The following is a 19,930-nucleotide window of genomic DNA, read 5'->3' on the forward strand; positions in this document are numbered from 1 at the left end:
TCTAGTATTTCGCCTTCCAAAATTTTCTAGAAAGTTCCGCAAATAGAAATCCTCATTCATCAATGGAAGATCAAACAGTGACTCCACTTCAAGGTTCCGCAAATAGGAATCCTCATTCATCAATGGAGGATCAACTAGTGACTCCACCTCAAGGTTCTACACAACCTGACAATCGTTCAAATCTCTCAGATCCATTTTTCTTGCACTCAAATGAAAGTGCTGCATTAGTTCTTGTTGCACCACCACTGATAGGTGCCAATTATCACACATGGGCGCGAGGAATGCAAGTAGCGTTGATTTCCAAGAATAAACTTGGATTTGTAGATGGAAGAATCAAAGCACCGGCAAAGAATGATCCAAATTATTCCTCATGGCAACGTTGCAATACAATGGTAATGGCTTGGATTCATTGTTCTATTTGTGATTCAATCACAAAATCCATAATCTGGATCGAAAATGCACGAGAAGTTTGGCTAGATTTATAGGAATGTTTCTCCCAATCTGATGTATTTAGAATCTCAAATTTGCAAGAAGAATTTTATAAACTTAATCAAGGTTCTAATTCGATAACTCAGTTTTTCACTCAATTGAAGACTCTCTTGGACGAATTAGAGAGTCTCAAACCGCTTCCTGTGTGCACATGCACCACTCCTTGCACCTGTGGAGCTCTTCGCAAGATGCGAACCTATCGAGAACAAGATCATGTGATCAGATTCTTGAAAGGACTGAGTGAGCAATATGCTCAAGTCCGTTCTCAAATCATGTTATTGGATCCTTTGCCAAATGTAAACAAGGCATTTTCCATGGTAATACAACAAGAGCGACAGTTCAAGCAGGAAATTCATGTTAATGATTCTGCAAATGCACAAGCATTCGATGCTATTCGTGATAACAATTCAGTTCGTGATAACAATTCTGTTCGTGACAACAATTCTGTTATAATGAATCGTGGTGGATTCAATAGTGGTGGAAGGACCTTTAGAGGTCGTGGCAGAGGACAGGGATATGGAGGAAGAAATTCAAATTCAAACAGATTGTGCACTCATTGTGGTAGGTTCAACCATACAGTTGATACATGCTTTCATGTTCATGGTTTTCCTCCAGGTTATCGCACAAGAGGCAATGGTCAGCATGCAGCCAATTCAGCAGTTCAACAGAATACAAGTCAATTTGAATCTGAGAACACTGTTTCTCAATCAAATGTTACACTCCTCAGAATCATTACCAGCAAATGATGACTCTTCTGCAAAACAACAATTCAAGTCAGCCAGCACATGCAACACATATAGCGAATTCAGCCAGAGTCTCCAATGTCAATACACCTTCTCATGATGATGTGTTAGTGTGCAATGGGTAGTAGATACAGGTGCAACCGATCATATGTCTTATGTTAAATCTCAATTTCTGTTCCTAAATAACATTCACCATGTTTCCATCATATTGCCAAATGGTTCACAAATCACTGCTCATCAATCTGGAACAATAACCATATCACCCAATTTAACACTTTCTAATGTCCTATATACTCTTGAGCTTCATGTTAATCTCATCTCAGTAACTAAACTTTGTGCTTCCCTTTACTTTGACATTCCTTAGTAAATCTTGTATCATTAAACAAATGCATTCCCAAGTGATGATTAGTACTGCTGAGCTAAGAGATGGCTTATACGTGATTGTCAACAAAGTAGTGAATGCCAGAGACAAAGAAGATACCAAGAAAACAAGGTGCAATGCCTCAGTAAATAAAAGTGAAGCACTATTGTGGCATCATAGATTGGGCCATGTCTCAGAAGAAGTTTTACGTCTCATGTCTTTGCAATTTCCTTTTATACCTTCTATTCATGTAAACCCTTGTGATGCTTGCCATTTGTCTAAGCAAAGACGATTAACATATTATCCCAGTGTTAATAAAAGTGGCAGAATTTTTGAACTCCTTCATGCTGACATTTGGGGTCCTTATTCAGTAGCATCTATTCATGGCCATAAGTTTTTCTTACATTGGTAGATGACCTTTCTCGTTTCACATGGATTATTTTGATGAAGAACAAATCAGAAACAAGAACACATTTACAGCATTTCATTGCTTTCATTGAAAATCAGTTTCAAACCACTTTAAAGGTATTGCGTAGTGACAATGGCCAGGAATTTCTTATGAATGATTTCTATCTCAAAAAGGGAATTGTTCATCAAAGGAGCTGTGTAGAATGTCCCCAACAAAATGGAGTGGTTGAGCGCAAGCATCAACACATCCTAAACACTGCCAGAGCCCTTTTCTTCCAAGCAAAATTACCAAGTAATCTCTGGACCTATGCTGTTACATATGTCATCCATGTTATAAACAGAACCTGCAGCCCAAACCTCGATAACAAGTCACCACATGAACACCTATATGGAAGTCCTCCAGTTTTAACCCATTTAAAGGTGTTTGGATGTTTATGTTATGCATCCTCCTTACATACAGGTCAAACAAATTCTCACCCAGAGCCCGAAAAACAATATTCATTGGATACAAGCATGGCACTAAAGGATATCTCCTATATGACCTGAATTCTCATGATATATTTTTATCCAGAAATGTAGTGTTTTATGAGCACTCTTTTCCTTTTCATAACACCCAAACTTTGCACACAACCAATCAACCAGAATTTCCTCAATTCCCACCAATATATGAATCTACTGAAATTTCTTCAACCACCACAAATAACCCATCACCAATATCATTTTCTATTCTTGAACCTCCTTCCACCCTAGCCACTACAATTTCAGCTGCTCCATCACCTGACACTCATGAAGTCACATCAGTTCCTCCATTCAATGACAGAAACGGGGTCACAATAGCTCCTCCAGCAGAACTTTGAAGATCTTCTAGGCAAAGGGCCTTACCACATTACTTAGTTGACTTTCATCATAGCCTCTCTACAGCTCAGTGAACAACATCAAGCTCAGGTATATCATCTACAAGCCCCTATCCCCTTTCTAATGTCTTATCATATGCATCTTGTTCACCATCATACAGATCCTTTTGTCTTAATTCCTACATTCATACTAAGCCTCGCACATATAACCAAGCCACAAAATCTGACCATTGGATACAAGCCATGACTTCTGAATTACAAGCACTTGCCCAAAACAATACATGGAGTCTAGTTGATCTTCCACATGGCAAAAGACCTATCGATTGCAAGTGGATTTATCGAATTAAATACAAATCCGACAGATCTATTGAGCGTTATAAGGCTCGCCTTGTTGCCAAAGGCTTTACTCAATTGAAAGTAGTAGATTATCTAGATACTTTCTCTCCAGTAGCTAAATTGACATCCGTTCGCACCCTACTAGCTATTGCTGCAGTCAAGGGTTGGCACTTAAAACAATTAGATGTGAACAATGCATTTTTGCATGGTGATCTCTATGAAGATGTTTACATGGAGTTACCCCAAGGTATTCCCTGTGATCGTCCACGTCATGTTTGTAAGCTTCACAAATCCATTTATGGCTTTAAGCAAGCAAGCCGTCAATGGCATTCTAAGCTCACATCAGCACTCCACTCCATTGGCTATACACAAACTCATGCTGATCATGCAATGTTTACTCTCCAAACTGCTACTTCATTCACGGTGCTACTAATCTATGTAGATGAAATAGTGCTTTCTGGAAACAGCATGGAAGAAATCAAATGAGTTAAAAGTTTCCTTGATAATAAATTCAGAATCAAAGATCTTGGAAATCTTAGATTCTTTCTAGGACTCGAGATTGCTCGTTCTAGCACTGGCATTCATTTGAATCAATGCAAATATGCGTTAGATATATTATCTGATGAAGGCATGCTTGCTGCAAAACCTATCAATACACCAATGGAATCTACTGCAAGACTTAGTCGTGAATCAGGTGTCCCATTATCCGATGCTTCACCCTACAGAAGATTAGTTGGCAGATTGCTTTATCTAACTACAACTCGTCCTGATCTTAGCTTTCCTGTTCAACAGCTTAGCCAATTTCTATCCAATCCCTTGGATTCTCATCTTGCTGCTGCCAAACGTGTGTTAAGGTACCTCAAAGGGGCACCATCTACAAGTTTCTTCTTTCCTTCAAAATCTGACTTATCAGTATCAGGATTTGTTGACTCTGACTGGGCAAGTTGTCAGGATACCCGTAAATCTATTACTGGATTTTGTATTCTGATTGGTGGTTCTCTTGTATCATGGAAATCTAAGAAACAATCCACCATTTCAAGGTCTTCTTCAGAGGCGGAATACAGAGCTCTTGCAAGTATTTCCTGTGAGTTACAATGGTTTTAATTTCTTTTTCAAGATCTTAAGATCCCATGGCCATGCCCAGCTTCAGTATTTTGTGATAACCGATCAGCCATATATTTGGCCAAAAATCCCACGTTTCATGAGCGCTCAAAGCATATTGACATTGATTGTCATGTCACTAGAGAGAAAATACAATCGGGTCTTCTCCATTTGCTTCCCATCTCCACATCTCATCAACTAGCAGATGTATTCACCAAACCACTTTCCTTTGCTTCTTTCTCTGCTATTCTGCTCAAGCTGGGGTTTCTCAATATCCATCGTCCAGCTTGCGAAGGGGTATCACACCTATCAAAGGTCCCACATGTATCTCAAGTTTACTCTGATCATGAACCAAGAAGTGCTACTAACCATGACAGAAACAGAATTAGTTAGTTTTCTATTTTATGTCTGCTTAAGTTAGTTAGACGTTAACAGATAGTTAATGTAGTTTCTTCTGTAACACTGTTCATATAAATTTGCACTTAACACTTGTAATTAGACAGTTTTTCATTATTCAATACAATGAGATTTATCAGATTTGTTAATAACAAAATTTACATTTGATATATAATAAATATAATAATATGAGCATTATAACCAACATGTACCTCATATTTGCTCTTCCTCCCCATCCAATTTCAACCTTCGTATCTTCTTCTCGCCTTTCCCCTTCATACCATTTCTGCTCATTTTGAGTCCAACTCATATTCTGAGGCTCTCAGCTGCCTGAATGGCGTGACGCCATGGCCGCTAAACTTCATGCTCTTGAGAAAAATAATACTTGAAAAATTGTTAGTCTTCCACCCCACAAATCCCTTGTTGGCTGTAAGTGAGTTTATCGGATAAAATACCTCTCTAATGGTTCCATCGAACGTTATAAAGCATAATTAGTTGCTAAGGCTTTTACTCAACAAGAGGGCCTCAATTTCATAAATACTTTTTCTCATGTTGTGAAAATAACAACATTTCGGGTAATCCTTTCTTTGGCTGCTGTTTATGGATGGCACTTAACTCATTTAGGCATTAACAATTCATTTTTACATGATGAACTCATTAAGGAGGTATATATGGAATTACCCCCGAGCTATACTGGATAGAGGGAGTCTCTTCCTTTTAATCATGTTTGCAAATTGCAAAAATCACTCTATATGATCTCAAGCAAGCTTCTAGACAATGGTTTGCTAAATTCTGCTATACTTTGCTTTCTCTTGACTTTTGTAAAGAACCAATTCAACCTAAAACTAACTTTAAGGTATTAGGTGAAGGCCTTTTTAACGATTTATATTATTCTTTAACACATCTCCTCACGCAAGAGCCCTTTGGGCTTGAAGTTGGACATTGCATAGGCCCAATTTCTTTTTATTTTACCTTATGCTTATTTTAATTTCACAAGTGTGGGACGATGAGAATCGAATTCGTGACCTTATGGTCAAGGAAGTTTTGATACCATGTAAAGAATCAATTTAACCCAAAATCTTAAGGCTTTGTTTGGGAGTTTGGAGGGGAGGGGAAGGAAGGGAATCTAAGGGGGAGGGAGGGGAAGGAAAGAAAGAAAATTGAAGGGTATTCACTTTCCTTGTTTGGGAGTTAAAAAATGGTAAGAGAGAAAAATGGAGGGTCAATGAGATATTTTTACCATTTTACCCTTTTTTTAAATTAATATAATTATTATATTTTACAAATTAAAATAAATTAAATTTAAAATTTCTAACAAAATTATTTATGTACTTTTCACAATACTAAAAAAAAAAAAATTTGATGAAATTTCTACGTTGCAAATGACAAAAATTTCGTCACAAAATTATTTTTTTGTCGGAATACTTTTCATCGAAATACTTTTCGTCGAAAAGCGACAGAATATTTTCTTCGATGAAAATTTTTACAAAAATAAATTTTCTATCGAAATTTTCAACGAAATTTAGTTTCTATCAAAAGTATTAACAAAAATGATTTCCTCCATCAAATGTTTTAAGGGGACGATTATACTTAGCACCAGGTAAGTTTACCACTTTTACAACCAATTTCATCACCGTTAGATTTGAATTAAATCTAATAGTTCATAATTATCCCTTATAATCTTAATTTTTACTCTCTCATTCCCTCTTTCTCTCTCTAGGTTTAGGATCTGCACACCTCTCTAGGTTTGGGAATCACCTCTCTTCATTGTTATAGCACTTTGATCTTCAGTTCCAGCAAAAATATCTCACAAAAACAAATAATCAGATATGTGAACTCATTCTTTCCATTCTTTTTTTTTTTGCTACAGGTGCAAACCATTAATAGGAGCAAACAATTAATAATAACACTTAATGATAAAACTAAAAATCGATCATTGATCTTTGAATCAGTTCTTTTTCATTTCGATCCATTCTTTGGAAAACCATTCTTGAATTAGTTTAATAGTGGAACAACAGAACCCAGATCTGGTTTTGAAGACTGTGCGGCGAATGGTTTTCCAAGAATTGCTTATTATATTTTTTCCTAATTTCAATTCAATTCTTGCTTTAATAGTGTTTTAAATCCATTCTTTTTCATATAAAGTTACACTATACAAATCTCAACAAAATCAATCGGTTCTTTTTCATTTCGATTTAGGATCCATGATAAAAGTTAAATTAAATTCAATATTTTGCATTCCGATCTCTTTTTTGACTCCTTCCCTATAATCGGTTCTTTAATTTTCCGTTTGATCCATGTTTGATATTTGAATAATAGTGGCTCTGAATTATAATGTTAATGGGAACTCACCTTCAATTTCAATTTCGAGATGTGTGCATATCCCAAACCTAGAGAGAAAGAGAAAATGAGAGAGTAAAAATTAGGATTATAAGAGATAATTATGAACCGTTAGATTTAATTCAAATCTAACGGTGATGAGATTGGATGTAAGGGTGGTAAACTTATCTGGTGGTAAGTATAACTGTCCCCATATTTTAAACGAAAAAAAAATTCTATCAAAAATTTTGACAGAATGTTTTTCGTTCAAAATTTTGATGGAAATGTGTTTCGACAAAATTTATTTTGTCAAAATTTTTTAGGGAAATGTTTCATTCGAAACTTTCGATGAAATTTAAATTCTGTATAGAATTTTGACAGAATATTTTTTCAGTGAAATTTTTTAATCAAAATATTTTTCGTCAAAAATTTTTAGGAAAGTATTTTCTGTGGAAAAATTTTTAACAGAAATATGCTCCGTTGAAAATTTTGATGGAAATTTTTTTTATCAAAAAACTTGCGGAAATATTTTTGGTAGAAAATTTTCGATGGAAATGTGTTCCGTTACAAATTTGAATGGAAATTTTTTTTGTCAAAAAGTTTAACAAAAATGTTTCCGTCGAAATCTTTCGGCGGAATTTGAATTCTGTAAAGAGTTTTGATGAAATTTTTTTCTGTCAAAATTTTTCGATGAAATGTGTTTCGCTGAGAATTTTGATGAAAATATTTTTCGTCAAAAATTTCGATGAAAATGTTTTTTTGTGAAATATTTTGAGGAAAATGTTTTGACGAAATTTAGATTCCGTAAAAAAATTTGACAAAATTTTTTTTCGTCAAATCTTTTTACGGAAATGTTTTTAGTCACAAATTTTGTTTAAAATATTTTTCTTCGAAAAATTTTGCGAAAATTTTTTATGGAAATGTTTTCCGTAAAAAATATTGACGTAATTGTTTTACGTCAAAACTTTTCGATGGAAATGTGTTTTGTCAAAATTTTGGACGAAAATATTTTCGTGGAAAGTTTCGACGGAATTTAGATTCTATCAATAATTTTGACAGATTTTTTTTCCCGTAAAAAAATTATGTCAGTGAGGCAAAATCTGGTTTTTTCTTTAGTTTTGACGAAAAAATTTTAACGTATATTATTTTCATCAAAAAATTTATAACTATTTTAGACGAAATATTTTTCGTCGATTAATTCTGTCGGTATTTGAGACTTTCTAATAACGTACATTATTTACTAAAACCCTTCCTTTCCTTCCCCTCCTAAAACCAACTCCCAAACAAAGCCTAAGGCATTGGGTGAAGACCTTTTTTATGGTTTATATTATTCTCTAATAGCTTTACCCAATCCACTGCTGGCCACTCTTTATTTATTAGTATGTCTAATGGGGTTTTCATTGTTGCACTAGTATATGTTAATGACATTTTAGTTGCTTCTAGTGATACTACTACAGTGCACCAATTTATTGAGATTTGGACAACAAATTTAAAATGAAAAACCTTGGTGATCTGAAATATTTCTTGGGCCTTGAGGATTTCCGTTCTTCCGAAGAAATCTCTCTATGTCAATTTAAATATGTTCCATAGATCTTAATCGATTCTGGTCTTCTTGGTTGTAAGTTGCGCTCTTCTCCTATGGATATCAACCCTCGTCTTTCACTACATGAAGGTGAGCCTTTACAAGATCCTACTTCTTATCGTAGGTTGATTCAGCAGCTCCTTTATTTAACAATCACCAAGGCTGATTTACCTTTTGCTTTAAATTACCTTTTAGTCACAAATTGGGAGTTCTTAGCATTCACTCTGCATCTTGAAGGAGAGTATTGTTGGGCTTCCTCCTTCAATGCTAAGCCCAAGCCCATTTGAGGGGTTTCCTAAAAACCCTAACCCTAATTTCCACCTGCTCTATATATACTCATTAGTTGAGGGTGGAGGCTAGGTCAGATTTGAGAGAACAAATTTGAGAGAAAAATTATTTGATTGTTTGAGTAAAGCTTTATGCTTTGCATTTGAGAGATCTCTAGAGAGAGTTTGAAGTGAAACATCTCTAGGGTAGTTTGATTATCACCATTGTTGGAGAGGTTGAGTTAACCACCATATTGGTGTATTTGATTCGTTGTAACCATTATTTTCATAGTGGATTTCTGATCTGGAATAGGTTCCGTGGGTTTTTTACTTCTTCATTGGAGAAGGTTTTCCCACGTTAAATCTGGTTGTGTTCTTCTTCTCTCTCTCCTGTGTTTACGTTTTGATTTTTCCGCTGCGCTGCCTGACCTGGTGAAGTTCAGGCCGAGGTATTGTCGAGATCCGAGATCCGAGATCCGAGATCAGGATCTTGTTGATTGACTTCCGCACAAAGGCCCCTGAGCCGATCTGAGGGAACCTAGTTTTCCCAACAGTGGTATCAGAGCCCGAGTTCGACGGGTTCTGAGGGAGACGAGATGGAGACCAGTGGCATAACTCATGATGGAGATATGTTCAAGTTGACCGCAAACTACTTCACTTATTGGAGACCGATGATGGAAGATCATCTCTACTGCAAAGATCTGCATGAGCCCATTATCCTTGATGAGAGACTGGCAGGCAAAACAGATAAGGAGTGGGAGATCCTGAGTCAGAAGGCGGTAGCCACGATCAGGAAATATATTGATAAAAGCCTCTTTGAACACGTGTCCGAATTCACGAACGCGTATGAGTTGTGGACGAAATTAGAGTCCATGATTCAGAAGAAGACTCCCAGGAACAAAGCACACCTGGTTCGCCGACTTGTTAAGCTTGAATACAAGGACGACATGAGCATGATTGAACACCTGAACACCTACAAAGGTATTGTGAATCAGTTGTCAAAGGCTGATATGAAAATTGATGAAGAACTGCAGGCATTGCTGCTGTTGAGCTCGCTGCCAGAAAGCTGGGATACTCTGGTGGTGACCCTGAATAACTCGACTCCAGATGGAAAATTAAAGATGGATGTCGTGACAAACAGCCTCCTGGGCGAAGAATCCAGGAGAAGAGAACGAGGTACTTCGAGTACGTCTGAGGCCAACGTTGCTGAGAACAAAGGGAAATCTGACTCTCAGGGTAGAAGCAAAAGCCGGGGTAGAGGTCGTGATAGACGAGACAAGTCCAGAGGTCGGTCAAAGCCGAAATATGAGTTGAAGTGCTTTTACTGTGGAAAGACAGGCCATAAGAAGCCAGACTGCTGGACCCTGCAAAATGACGAGAAGAACGGCTCTGTGAAGCCGGATCAGATTATTCCCAAGAAGAGGGAAGACAAGAGCACCACTGTGGTGGCTGCCAACCCGGATGCCGAGATATTCCTCCTTGGTGAGGATAATTATTTGAATGTTGCATATGATGACTGCACCTGGATTGTTGACTCCGGTGCCTCCTTCCACTTTACTCCACACAAAGGTTTTTTCTCCTCTTATCGAGGTGGTGATTTTGGAGTCGTGAAGATGGGAAATCAAGTGACCAACAAGATTGTTGGTGTAGGTGATGTAACTCTGACCACAGATGTCGGATGTCGACTTTTGTTGAAAGACGTAAGGCATGTTCCTGACATGCGTTTGAACCTAATCTCGGTAGGCAAACTTGATGATGCCGGGTTAGTGAACTACTTCGGTAGTGTGAGATGGAAGCTGGCCAAGGGAAACTTGGTCGTGGCCCGAGGTAAAAAGGAAGGCTCCTTGTACGTGATGCAAGGAAAGATCAATGGCGGAGAAGCCAATTCTGTTCGAGATGAACCTAGCTTGGAGCTATGGCACAAGCGCCTCGGCCACATGAGCGAGAAAGGGCTACAGATCCTGAACAAGAAAGGATTACTGACCAGGTTGAAAGGCCAAGCGTTGGAGAGTTGCACGCACTGCCTAGCTGGAAAGCAGCACCGAGTTTCTTTTGTGAGACCGGATCAACCTAGACGACGCAGGTATATTCTTGACCTCGTCCATACTGATGTCTGCTCCATGTCGGAAAGATCACTTGGAGGAGCTCAGTACTTTGTTTCATTTATTGATGACCATTCCCGCAAAGTGTGGGTATATTTGTTGAAGTCTAAAGACCAGGTACTCCAATCCTTTAAAGAATTCCATGCTATGGTTGAAAGGGAAACTGGACAGAAATTGAAAGTGGTCTGATCTGACAATGGTGGTGAGCATTGCGGCCCATTTGATGTATACTGCAGAAAGGCCGGGATTCGACTTGAGAAGACGCCCCCCAAGACTCCACAGTTGAATGGACTTGCTGAGAGGATGAACAGAACAATTGAAGAGAAGGTACGAAGCATGATATCCAATGCCGGGTTACCAAAATCATTCTGGGGAGAAGCTGTCAAAACAACTGTTGACTTGATCAACCTCTCACCATCACGGCCACTTGAAGGAGAAATTCCAGAAGAAGTCTGGACAGGTCGGAAAGCGGCCTATAATCAATTGAAAGTGTTTGGATGCCGAGTTTTCGTGCATATCCCTAAAGATGAAAGGGCCAAACTTGATGCAAAGACAAAAGAATGCATCTATCTTGGTTCGCCGAGATGTGAGTTCGGGTTCTGACTTTGGGATCCAATCAATAAGAAGATCGTGAGAAGTCGAGATGTGATCTTTCATGAGCATGAGAACATTCATGACATCTCGAAGCCCAAAGTCTGAGTTACTGTCAGACGAGAAGAACCCATCCTTCCTGTCCGAGCTGAAGCAGGGGGAGAAAATCAAGAAAATGAAGAAATTGATGATCAGCAACAAGCTGATGATGACCAAGACACTGAGGTCCGAGTTGAGGATAAGATCCGGGATGAGAATGATGAACCGGGTTCTCAAGCTGAAGAACAGCCGAGATATCCAACTCGAGAAAGAAGACCCTCTACAAGATACCCATCCGATGAATACACCGTTGTTGCTGAAGACGGTGAGCCTCAGAGTTATGATGAGGCTGTGACAGGCTCAGAGAAAGAAGAATGGGAAAAGGCAATGCAAGACGAGATGAAGTCTCTGCATGAGAATCAGACTTATGAGCTGACTGAGTTGCCAAAAGGAAGACGAGCTTTGAAAAATAAATGGGTCTATAAGATTAAGAACAAAGAGAACGGGCAAAAACTGAGATATAAAGCCCAGATTGTAGTGAAAGGATGCAATCAGAAGAAAGGAGTTGATTTTGAGGAGATTTTTTCTCCTGTGGTGAAAATGACCTCGGTCCGAACCGTGTTAGGCATGGCGGCTTCAATGGACCTCGAGGTAGAACAAATGGACGTGAAGACGGCATTTCTTCACGGTGATTTAGAAGAAGAAATATATATTGAGCAACCTGAAGGATTCCATGCTCCAGACCAAGAAGACTTGGTATGTCGGTTGAAGAAGAGCCTCTATGGCTTGAAGCAAGCACCTCGGCAGTGGTACAAGAAGTTTGAATCATTCATGATTGATCATAAGTTTGAGAAGACTGAAGCCGACCACTGCGTATTTGTGAAGAGGTATGAGGCCGTAGATTTTCTGATTTTGTTGTTATATGTTGACGACATGCTTATTGTAGGGAAAGATAAATCGAGGATAGCCGCCCTGAAAAAGGCGTTGAGCTCGTCCTTCGCAATGAAGGACCTCGGCCCTGCAAAGAAGATTCTCGGAATAAAGATTATCCGAGATAGACAGAAGAAGCTACTGTGGCTGAGTCAAGAGAAATATATTGAGAAGATTTTGAAGAGATTTAGCATGGACAAAGCCAAAACAGTGAGCACCCCCCTAGCCGGACACATAAAGCTGAACCAGAAGCAATGTCCGAGATCTGATGAAGACAAAGATGAGATGATGAAGGTCCCGTACCAATGCGCCGTTGGAAGCTTGATGTATGCACTGGTTTGCACTAGACCCGACTTGGCGTTTGCTGTTGGAATGGTAAGCCGGTATTTGTCAAACCCCGGCAAAGAGCACTGGGAAGCAGTGAAGTGGATCTTCAAGTACCTCCGAGGTACGACCGACTTATGTCTCCGATTTGGAGAAGGCAAAGCCGAGTTATAAGGCTACTCGGATTCTGATTTAGGGGGAGTAGCCGACTCGAGGAAGTCGACTACAGGATATTTGATGAGATTTGCTGGAGGAGCTGTCTCTTGGCAATCAAGACTTCAGAAATGTGTTGCATTATCGACAACTGAGGCTGAGTACATTGCCGCTACTGAGGCAAGCAAAGAGATGTTGTGGATGAAGAAGTTCCTCATGGAACTCGACCATGATCAAGACAAGTACGAGCTGGGTTGTGACAATCAAAGTGCAATCCATCTTGCGAAGAATTCAACCTATCACTCCCGCACTAAGCATATTGATGTGAGGTATCACTGGATCCGGGATGTGGTGGAAGGTGGTGAGCTCGAACTCGTCAAGGTGCACACTGACCAAAATTGGTCCAACATGATGACGAAGCCGGTTCCAGCAAGAAAATTTTAAGACTGCTGTGAAGGAGCCGGGTTGATGCTGAAGCCGACGCATTGAAGTCGAAGGGGGAGATTTGTTGGGCTTCCTCCTTCAATGCTAAGTCCAAGCCCATTTGAGGGATTTCCTAAAAACCCTAACCCTAATTTTCACCTCCTCTATATATACTCATTAGTTGAGGGTGGAGGCTAGGTCAGATTTGAGAGAACAAATTTGAGAGAAAAATTATTTGATTGTTTGAGTAAAGCTTTATACTTTGCATTTGAGAGATCTCTAGAGAGAGTTTGAAGTGAAACATCTCTAGGGTAGTTTGATTATCACCATTGTTGGAGAGGTTGAGTTAACCACCACATTGGTGTATTTGATTCGTTGTAACCATTATTTTCATAGTGGATTTCTGATCTAGAATAGCCCCCGTGGGTTTTTTACTTCTTCATTGGAGAAGGTTTTCCCACGTTAAATCTGGTTGTGTTCTTCTTCTCTCTCTCCTGTGTTTACGTTTTGATTTTTTCGCTGCGCTGCCTGACCTGGTGAAGTTCAGGCCGAGGTATTTTCGAGATCCGAGATCCGAGATCAGGATCTTGTTGATTGACTTCCGCACAAAGGCCCCTGAGCCGATCTGAGGGAACCTAGTTTTCCCAACAAGTATAAGTGTATTTTTTTTATTCATGTATTTCATCTAAATTTCTTTTCTTGTATTTGGTATTTTTATACTCTTTTAGTTTTGCCAGTTCATAGTTTGTTACATAGCTTTTTCTTCCTCCCTTCTGCTATATATGAATGTACAGAAAACAATTATGTTAGTGCGTGGAAATACAATTCAGTTTTTTTATTATTATTTTTTCTTTGGTCTCTTATGTTGTAAAACTCCCTCCCACGAATTTATAGTATGGTTGATAAGTTTAATGCTAGGACAATTCTAATATTTCCCTTATTTTTTAAAATAGGCACAAGCAGTAACAGGAAAATATTTTCTACAATTTGTTTCTTTTCCAAATGCCAAAGGGTGTCTTGTCGTTGTCTGGATCCTCATCCTCACCCCATTAATTCCTTCAAAGAAAGTGACTCGATCATATAATTGAAAAGCAGAATCATTGAATGATTCTCTTTCTTTCTTTTTCTAAATCTAAGGAAAAATGTTACCTACTCATTAAAGATGTACATATTTTCTCTTCTAAAACAATATGCAGCATTCGTAGGATTCTGTTGAGTAAAAATATTGAGTAAATAGTATTTTTGGTCCCAGCAAATTTTACGATGTCCGTTTTAGTCCCTAGCAAATAAAAAGGTTATTCGTGGTCCCTAAAAAATTCAAAGTGAACTCATTTTAGTCCTTGTGAAGGACAACAATTTCAACAAAATAGATCCATTTTGAATTTCTTATGGACCACGAATAACCTTTTTATTTGCTAGAGACTAAAGCGGGCATCGTGAAATTTAGCGAAGACCAAAAATGGTATTTACTCAAAAATATTTTTAACATTTATGGGTTAATTGATGCACTTGTGCTCACAATAAATTTAAGTAACAAGTTTAAAATTACAAAGAATTAAGTCATATAGGCTTGAAGAGGTGAAAGTAAAATTTTCACTCTTTAATTACTTATCTGTAGTTTATTAGTAGACGAAATGAACAGACTATTCCAATTTATAATAGTGATAAAGGTGGAATGAAAATTATAAAGGAAATAAGTGTTGAATAAAACATAGGGATTAAATCACTTGGTTTTATTTTTTATAGTTTTTTCCTATATCTAATAAATATTTAGATTGCATGATCACGGTAGGAGAGAGAGAGAGGAGGGGGGTAGGGGTGAAAGTGTGGGCTGGGCTGGGCTGGGTCAAGTTTTGTCCCGAAAAGCTCAAGCCTACGTAAAAAAATTTCAATTTGACCTGGTCCAAGCTTAGTACGAGTCTAACTGTTAGCCTGACTTGACCCGTTTATAAACAAACAAATGGCCTGGGCTAGTCCATTAGCCTGTTAATTTTTAACTTCCAAGCAAAATTATGTATCAACTTTACAAAATATTCAAATTTTGTTGCTAATCCAAAAATCATAATTTCAACGTCTAAAGAGAATCATGAATCACAACAAAACTCATACAAATCTACATTTAAGTCACTTTCAAAAGCAAAATGCTTAAACTAAATAACATATGTAAATTAAAATAACTACATGAATCCAACAAATACATCATGATGTTTGTAGTAAGTATAACCTCTCCCAAAAATCTTTTAATATATTCATATACGCAATGTTGGTTACTCCTACATAAAAAATAAAGTCAGATTTCTATTAAAATATAATCGAATATAATTAAGTTTTAAATAATTGCAATTGATTAATTTATATTTTTTTTTTCTTCAAAGTATACTTGTTCTATTTTATTTTATTTAAAATAAATAGTACAATATAGGTCGTCCTATAGGCTTATAGGCCAGGCCTTGTGAAAGCGGATATACGGCCTTTTTATTAAATAAGTTTTTTCAAGGTCTAAGTCCGACTTATTTTATGAAATATATTAAGTCAGATCTGACCTTATGTACGCTGAGTCATTGACTCCTATACACTTACCCACTCTAGTTTCACCCGTAAGCGGGGTAGGGTGGAGTGGGGGAATAAAACCAAAAATATATAGGTAAATATAATTTGATGTCTATTTTCTGTGGTGAATTATGGCCGCCAAATATACCATGGAACTGCCTTTGGGATGGGACCCAGTGCCAAGCGCGTGATTCATGAATGAAGCATTCAGAGTGTGGACAAATACCTTGATGTTGACACAAATGCCAGCGAAACCAAACCCCTCGGAAAGTTCTCAACTGCATCATTATTTTCTATGGATCCATCCACGAAGGAAGAACACTACACTTTTGACCTTGACTTGTGTTGACTGTGTTCAATGTTTCTCACCACTTCCTACTATAAAATCTTGCTCAACCTCACCTTCACTCCACCACTTCATTTCAACTACAAAACTTAGATATCTCATACACTTCCTCTTCAACTGTTTTATCTCTTCAAAGTTGTCCCCAAGCTCTTCTAGGCCTTCCTTTGCAATTGTCACCAACAATTATTGCTTAGCTCTCACAAGTTTCACAACAACAATGAAGGTTAGAATTGTACCCTCAAGTTAAACCAATCTCTATTATCTGATTTATCTCCTTCCCTTCATCACCTAATCATTAAATCAACCATTTATTTTTATTTTTTTTGAACGAGTTTTGTTCTGTCTCCATTCATGACTGATATATTTTTTTTTTGCTTTAAATATTTTGGTCTGAATTGGTGTACATCTTTTTGAATTTCAAAGTATGAAATCAACAATTTTGTGTTCATTGTCTGTTATGATTTCCTTTCATATTGTAGACTTAGAAGTAATTGTTGAGTCCTGAAAGCTCTTTGGTTTGTTCTGTGACAGAAAGTAGTGTTGAAGGCAGACTTGTACGATGACAGAATCAAGCAAAAAGCTATGAAAACAGTCTCTGGCATTTCAGGTATTGAATTTCAACTTCTTAATCTCTTTTCTTTGCTAAACCACTTGGTTTTTTTATGCTACAAGCAATCAACAAAATTCAAACAGAGACAAAAAAAAGAATAAAAATAAAATAAACCTATAGTTCATTCTTGGCTAGAAAGTTGCAATAAAAGCAAAACATTTTACAGTATCCTTATATTGATTTGTAATTGAAATTGTGTTTGTTATTATCTTGCAGGGGTTGAATCAGTGTCTGTTGACATGAAAGACAAAAAATTAACATTAGTGGGAGACATTGATCCAGTTCATATTGTGGGGAAGCTACGGAACTGGTGTCATACTGAAATAGTTTCTGTTGGACCTGCTAAAGAAGAAAAAAAGAAGGAAGATGATATGAAGGATTCAATAAAATTTCCAGAACCTGTTAAGCTTTATGAAGCCTATCCACTTTATTATCACATGACCCCACTACAGTCTAATCAGCATCACTATGTTACAAGTGTGGAAGAGGAGGACACTAATGGCTGTGTCATCTGCTAAAATTTAGGATACCTGATATGAAAAGCAAATGGAAAAAAAAAAAAAAACGTTATTTTCCACTTTTTGGGAGCTTTTTCTAACAATTCAGATTGAGGGATGGAGTGTGTCCAAGAAGAGTAATACGCTGTATAGGAATTTGATGTGTAATGTTTGATTAGACTTTGCTGGTATTCATGTAAAATTCTGATGTGTTATTCTCAAGCAATTAATTAAATTTGAGTAATATTGAATTAATATTATTCAATTATGGTGCACAATTTTCAATCTTCTCTTGCTTCTTCTTATTTCAATAATTAGAAGTATGAATGATACTGTTTATTTCCTGATTGTTTGCGACTTTAATTAAAAATTTGTACCTTTTTGTTGAAAGTGTATGATTTGGAGAATAGAATGAATAAAAACATTTGGATGGTTTTGAAAATGGATTGGCCATAACAATAGTTATATCTGATGACAGAACAAATAGTATTTGTTGTACTTAATAAACTTGTATTGGCAGCATGCAATGTTGTTAAACCATAGAAATACATAGAAATGACATGAAGTAGTCACATTGCACACTTAACAATCAGTATTTTTCAATGGCAAAATGGTAGCACTCCCTTCCAAGGTTCAATGGAAAATGCTAGCATTTCCTTCCTAAGGTTCAAGAAATTCATATGAGCAATAGGCTCGTTGATTTCTTCATAAGTCTTATTGGTAGTGCAAATGCTGAAGTTATATTGTTTACCTCTTAAAGTTGCTATTGGATATGTGGAGTACGGAGGAGACAGCGACAGAAGCCAAAATGAGTTTGTGCCCATAATAACAACGAATAAAGATTAAGATTGTAAAGAGCATATATGTGATGTTTAAGACTATATTTATAGTGAGTTTTTACACGAAGGTGGATAAGTTGCTGTTTTATATGCCAATACGGACGAGACAGTCCCTGGATCGGAATCAGGCTCTGATACTATGTAAAGAACCAATTCAACCCAAAAGCTTAAGCTAGTGGGTGAGAACTTTTTTAATGATTTTATATATCTCAACATATAATAATAACAAATAAGGATTAGGATTGTAGTGAGCATATCTGTAATGCTCAACCCTATATTTTTAATGAATTTTTAGGTGAATCCATTAACACGAATCCAAAACACTTGGTTATATTTTGGCTTTACTTGGAAACTTTTCCCAAATAAGTAGTTTGTAAGAAATGACAAAATGCAATTGTATATTAAAGAAATAAAAAATAATTAATGTGAGTGAAGGTGAGAATTTGTCCGCTCTTCCAAAGTTTTGTCTCCTTCATGACCTAAGAAACACATTCAATGCATTTGGAGTTTTTATTCTGTTTAGTGTTCCAATTATCGAGCTATTAAAACTAGCGTTCTCCTTTGCGATTCATAGATTTGATTAATAGTTATTTATTCATTGTTTAAACATGATTATTATGACTAGAACTAAAATTTTATTAGATATTGTTATGTCGTGGTGACTGTTCTGGCCGGCTCACTTTAGGCCCAATCTATCAAACTCAATATCAACTGCTCACACCTAGAACCTTATAGAGCGCACTGTTGCAACTCGGCAAGTGCACCGATAGTAAAAATAATAAAGTGTACCAGAGTACGAGATCATTCCCACCAGGATCAGAATTTTCAAGCACTAGTTCGCTAATCGCGTCTTAGTTGGACAATCAAGAATTGGATTTGAGAGAATTATAATTGAAGAACTTTAAAATTAGAGTAAATACCTTTTTTGGTCCCTAACAAAAAATACGGTCCCCACTTTAGTCCCTTACAAAAATAAATTAGTCAGTTAGTCCCTAACAAATTCAAAGTGGACCCATTTAGTTGAAATCGTGGTCCCTCATAAATTCAAAAAAGACCCATATTACTCCCTCAAAAGGACTAAAATGGGTCCACTTTGAATTTGTTAGGGACTAACTGATTAATTTATTTTTGTAAGGGACTAAAGTGGGGATCGTGTTTTTTTGATAGGGACCAAAAAGGGTATTTACTCTTAAAATTAAAAACAATTAAAATCATGCAATTAAGGAAGTTCAGAATTAAAAGAATGAATGAATATGATGTTTGATTAAGAATTTAAAACAAGCGTAGTTAAGGTTTCGACTTCCTCCAATATCCTCAATATGTTATGAATTAAATAGCCAAAAATCTGTTTCTTAATATATTGCCAATCAATTCTATCTGAGTTAATTACGGCTCAATTCCTTGTTACCATAAATCTATGTAATCTTGAAAGAACTCTAGTTCCCCGATTATTCTCCAAGAAAACATGCATTAAGATCAAGAATTACAAGATTGCATAATTACCCTATGCCTATTCCTAGATCACAAGGATTATGAGAAATTATCAAGTCAGGGTTCATGCACAACATCTCTATTGTCATACAATTCCCCAAAATCATTCTATAAGGAACAAACTCATAGAAAGCATTAAAGGTAAATAATTTATTCAATTATAAAAAGAACAGGATTTGG

The 19,930-nt window shown here is 37.0% G+C and overlaps 1 protein-coding gene across 1 annotated transcript; it reads left to right on the forward strand.

Moving 5' to 3' along the window:
• The first annotated feature begins 16,400 nt into the window (after positions 1-16,400).
• On the forward strand, positions 16,401-17,464 carry LOC133306318 (heavy metal-associated isoprenylated plant protein 39-like). The gene is made up of 3 exons (XM_061506621.1): positions 16,401-16,536; positions 16,845-16,920; positions 17,140-17,464. Exons 1-3 carry the CDS (start codon positions 16,531-16,533, stop codon positions 17,439-17,441), a joined length of 384 nt encoding a protein of 127 aa, XP_061362605.1. The 5' UTR covers positions 16,401-16,530; the 3' UTR covers positions 17,442-17,464.
• Positions 17,465-19,930: the final 2,466 nt, after the last annotated feature.

The sequence above is a fragment of the Gastrolobium bilobum genome, unplaced genomic scaffold (genome assembly GCF_033153095.1).
Source record: "Gastrolobium bilobum isolate Gb01-03AN ecotype WA unplaced genomic scaffold, APGP_CSIRO_Gbil_v1 utg5205, whole genome shotgun sequence".
Lineage (NCBI taxonomy): Eukaryota > Viridiplantae > Streptophyta > Magnoliopsida > Fabales > Fabaceae > Gastrolobium > Gastrolobium bilobum.

Coding starts and splice junctions, on each gene's coding strand:
- LOC133306318 (XM_061506621.1), top strand. Junction 16,921..17,139: donor AACAGTCTCTGGCATTTCAG/GTATTGAATTTC, acceptor ATTATCTTGCAG/GGGTTGAATCAGTGTCTGTT.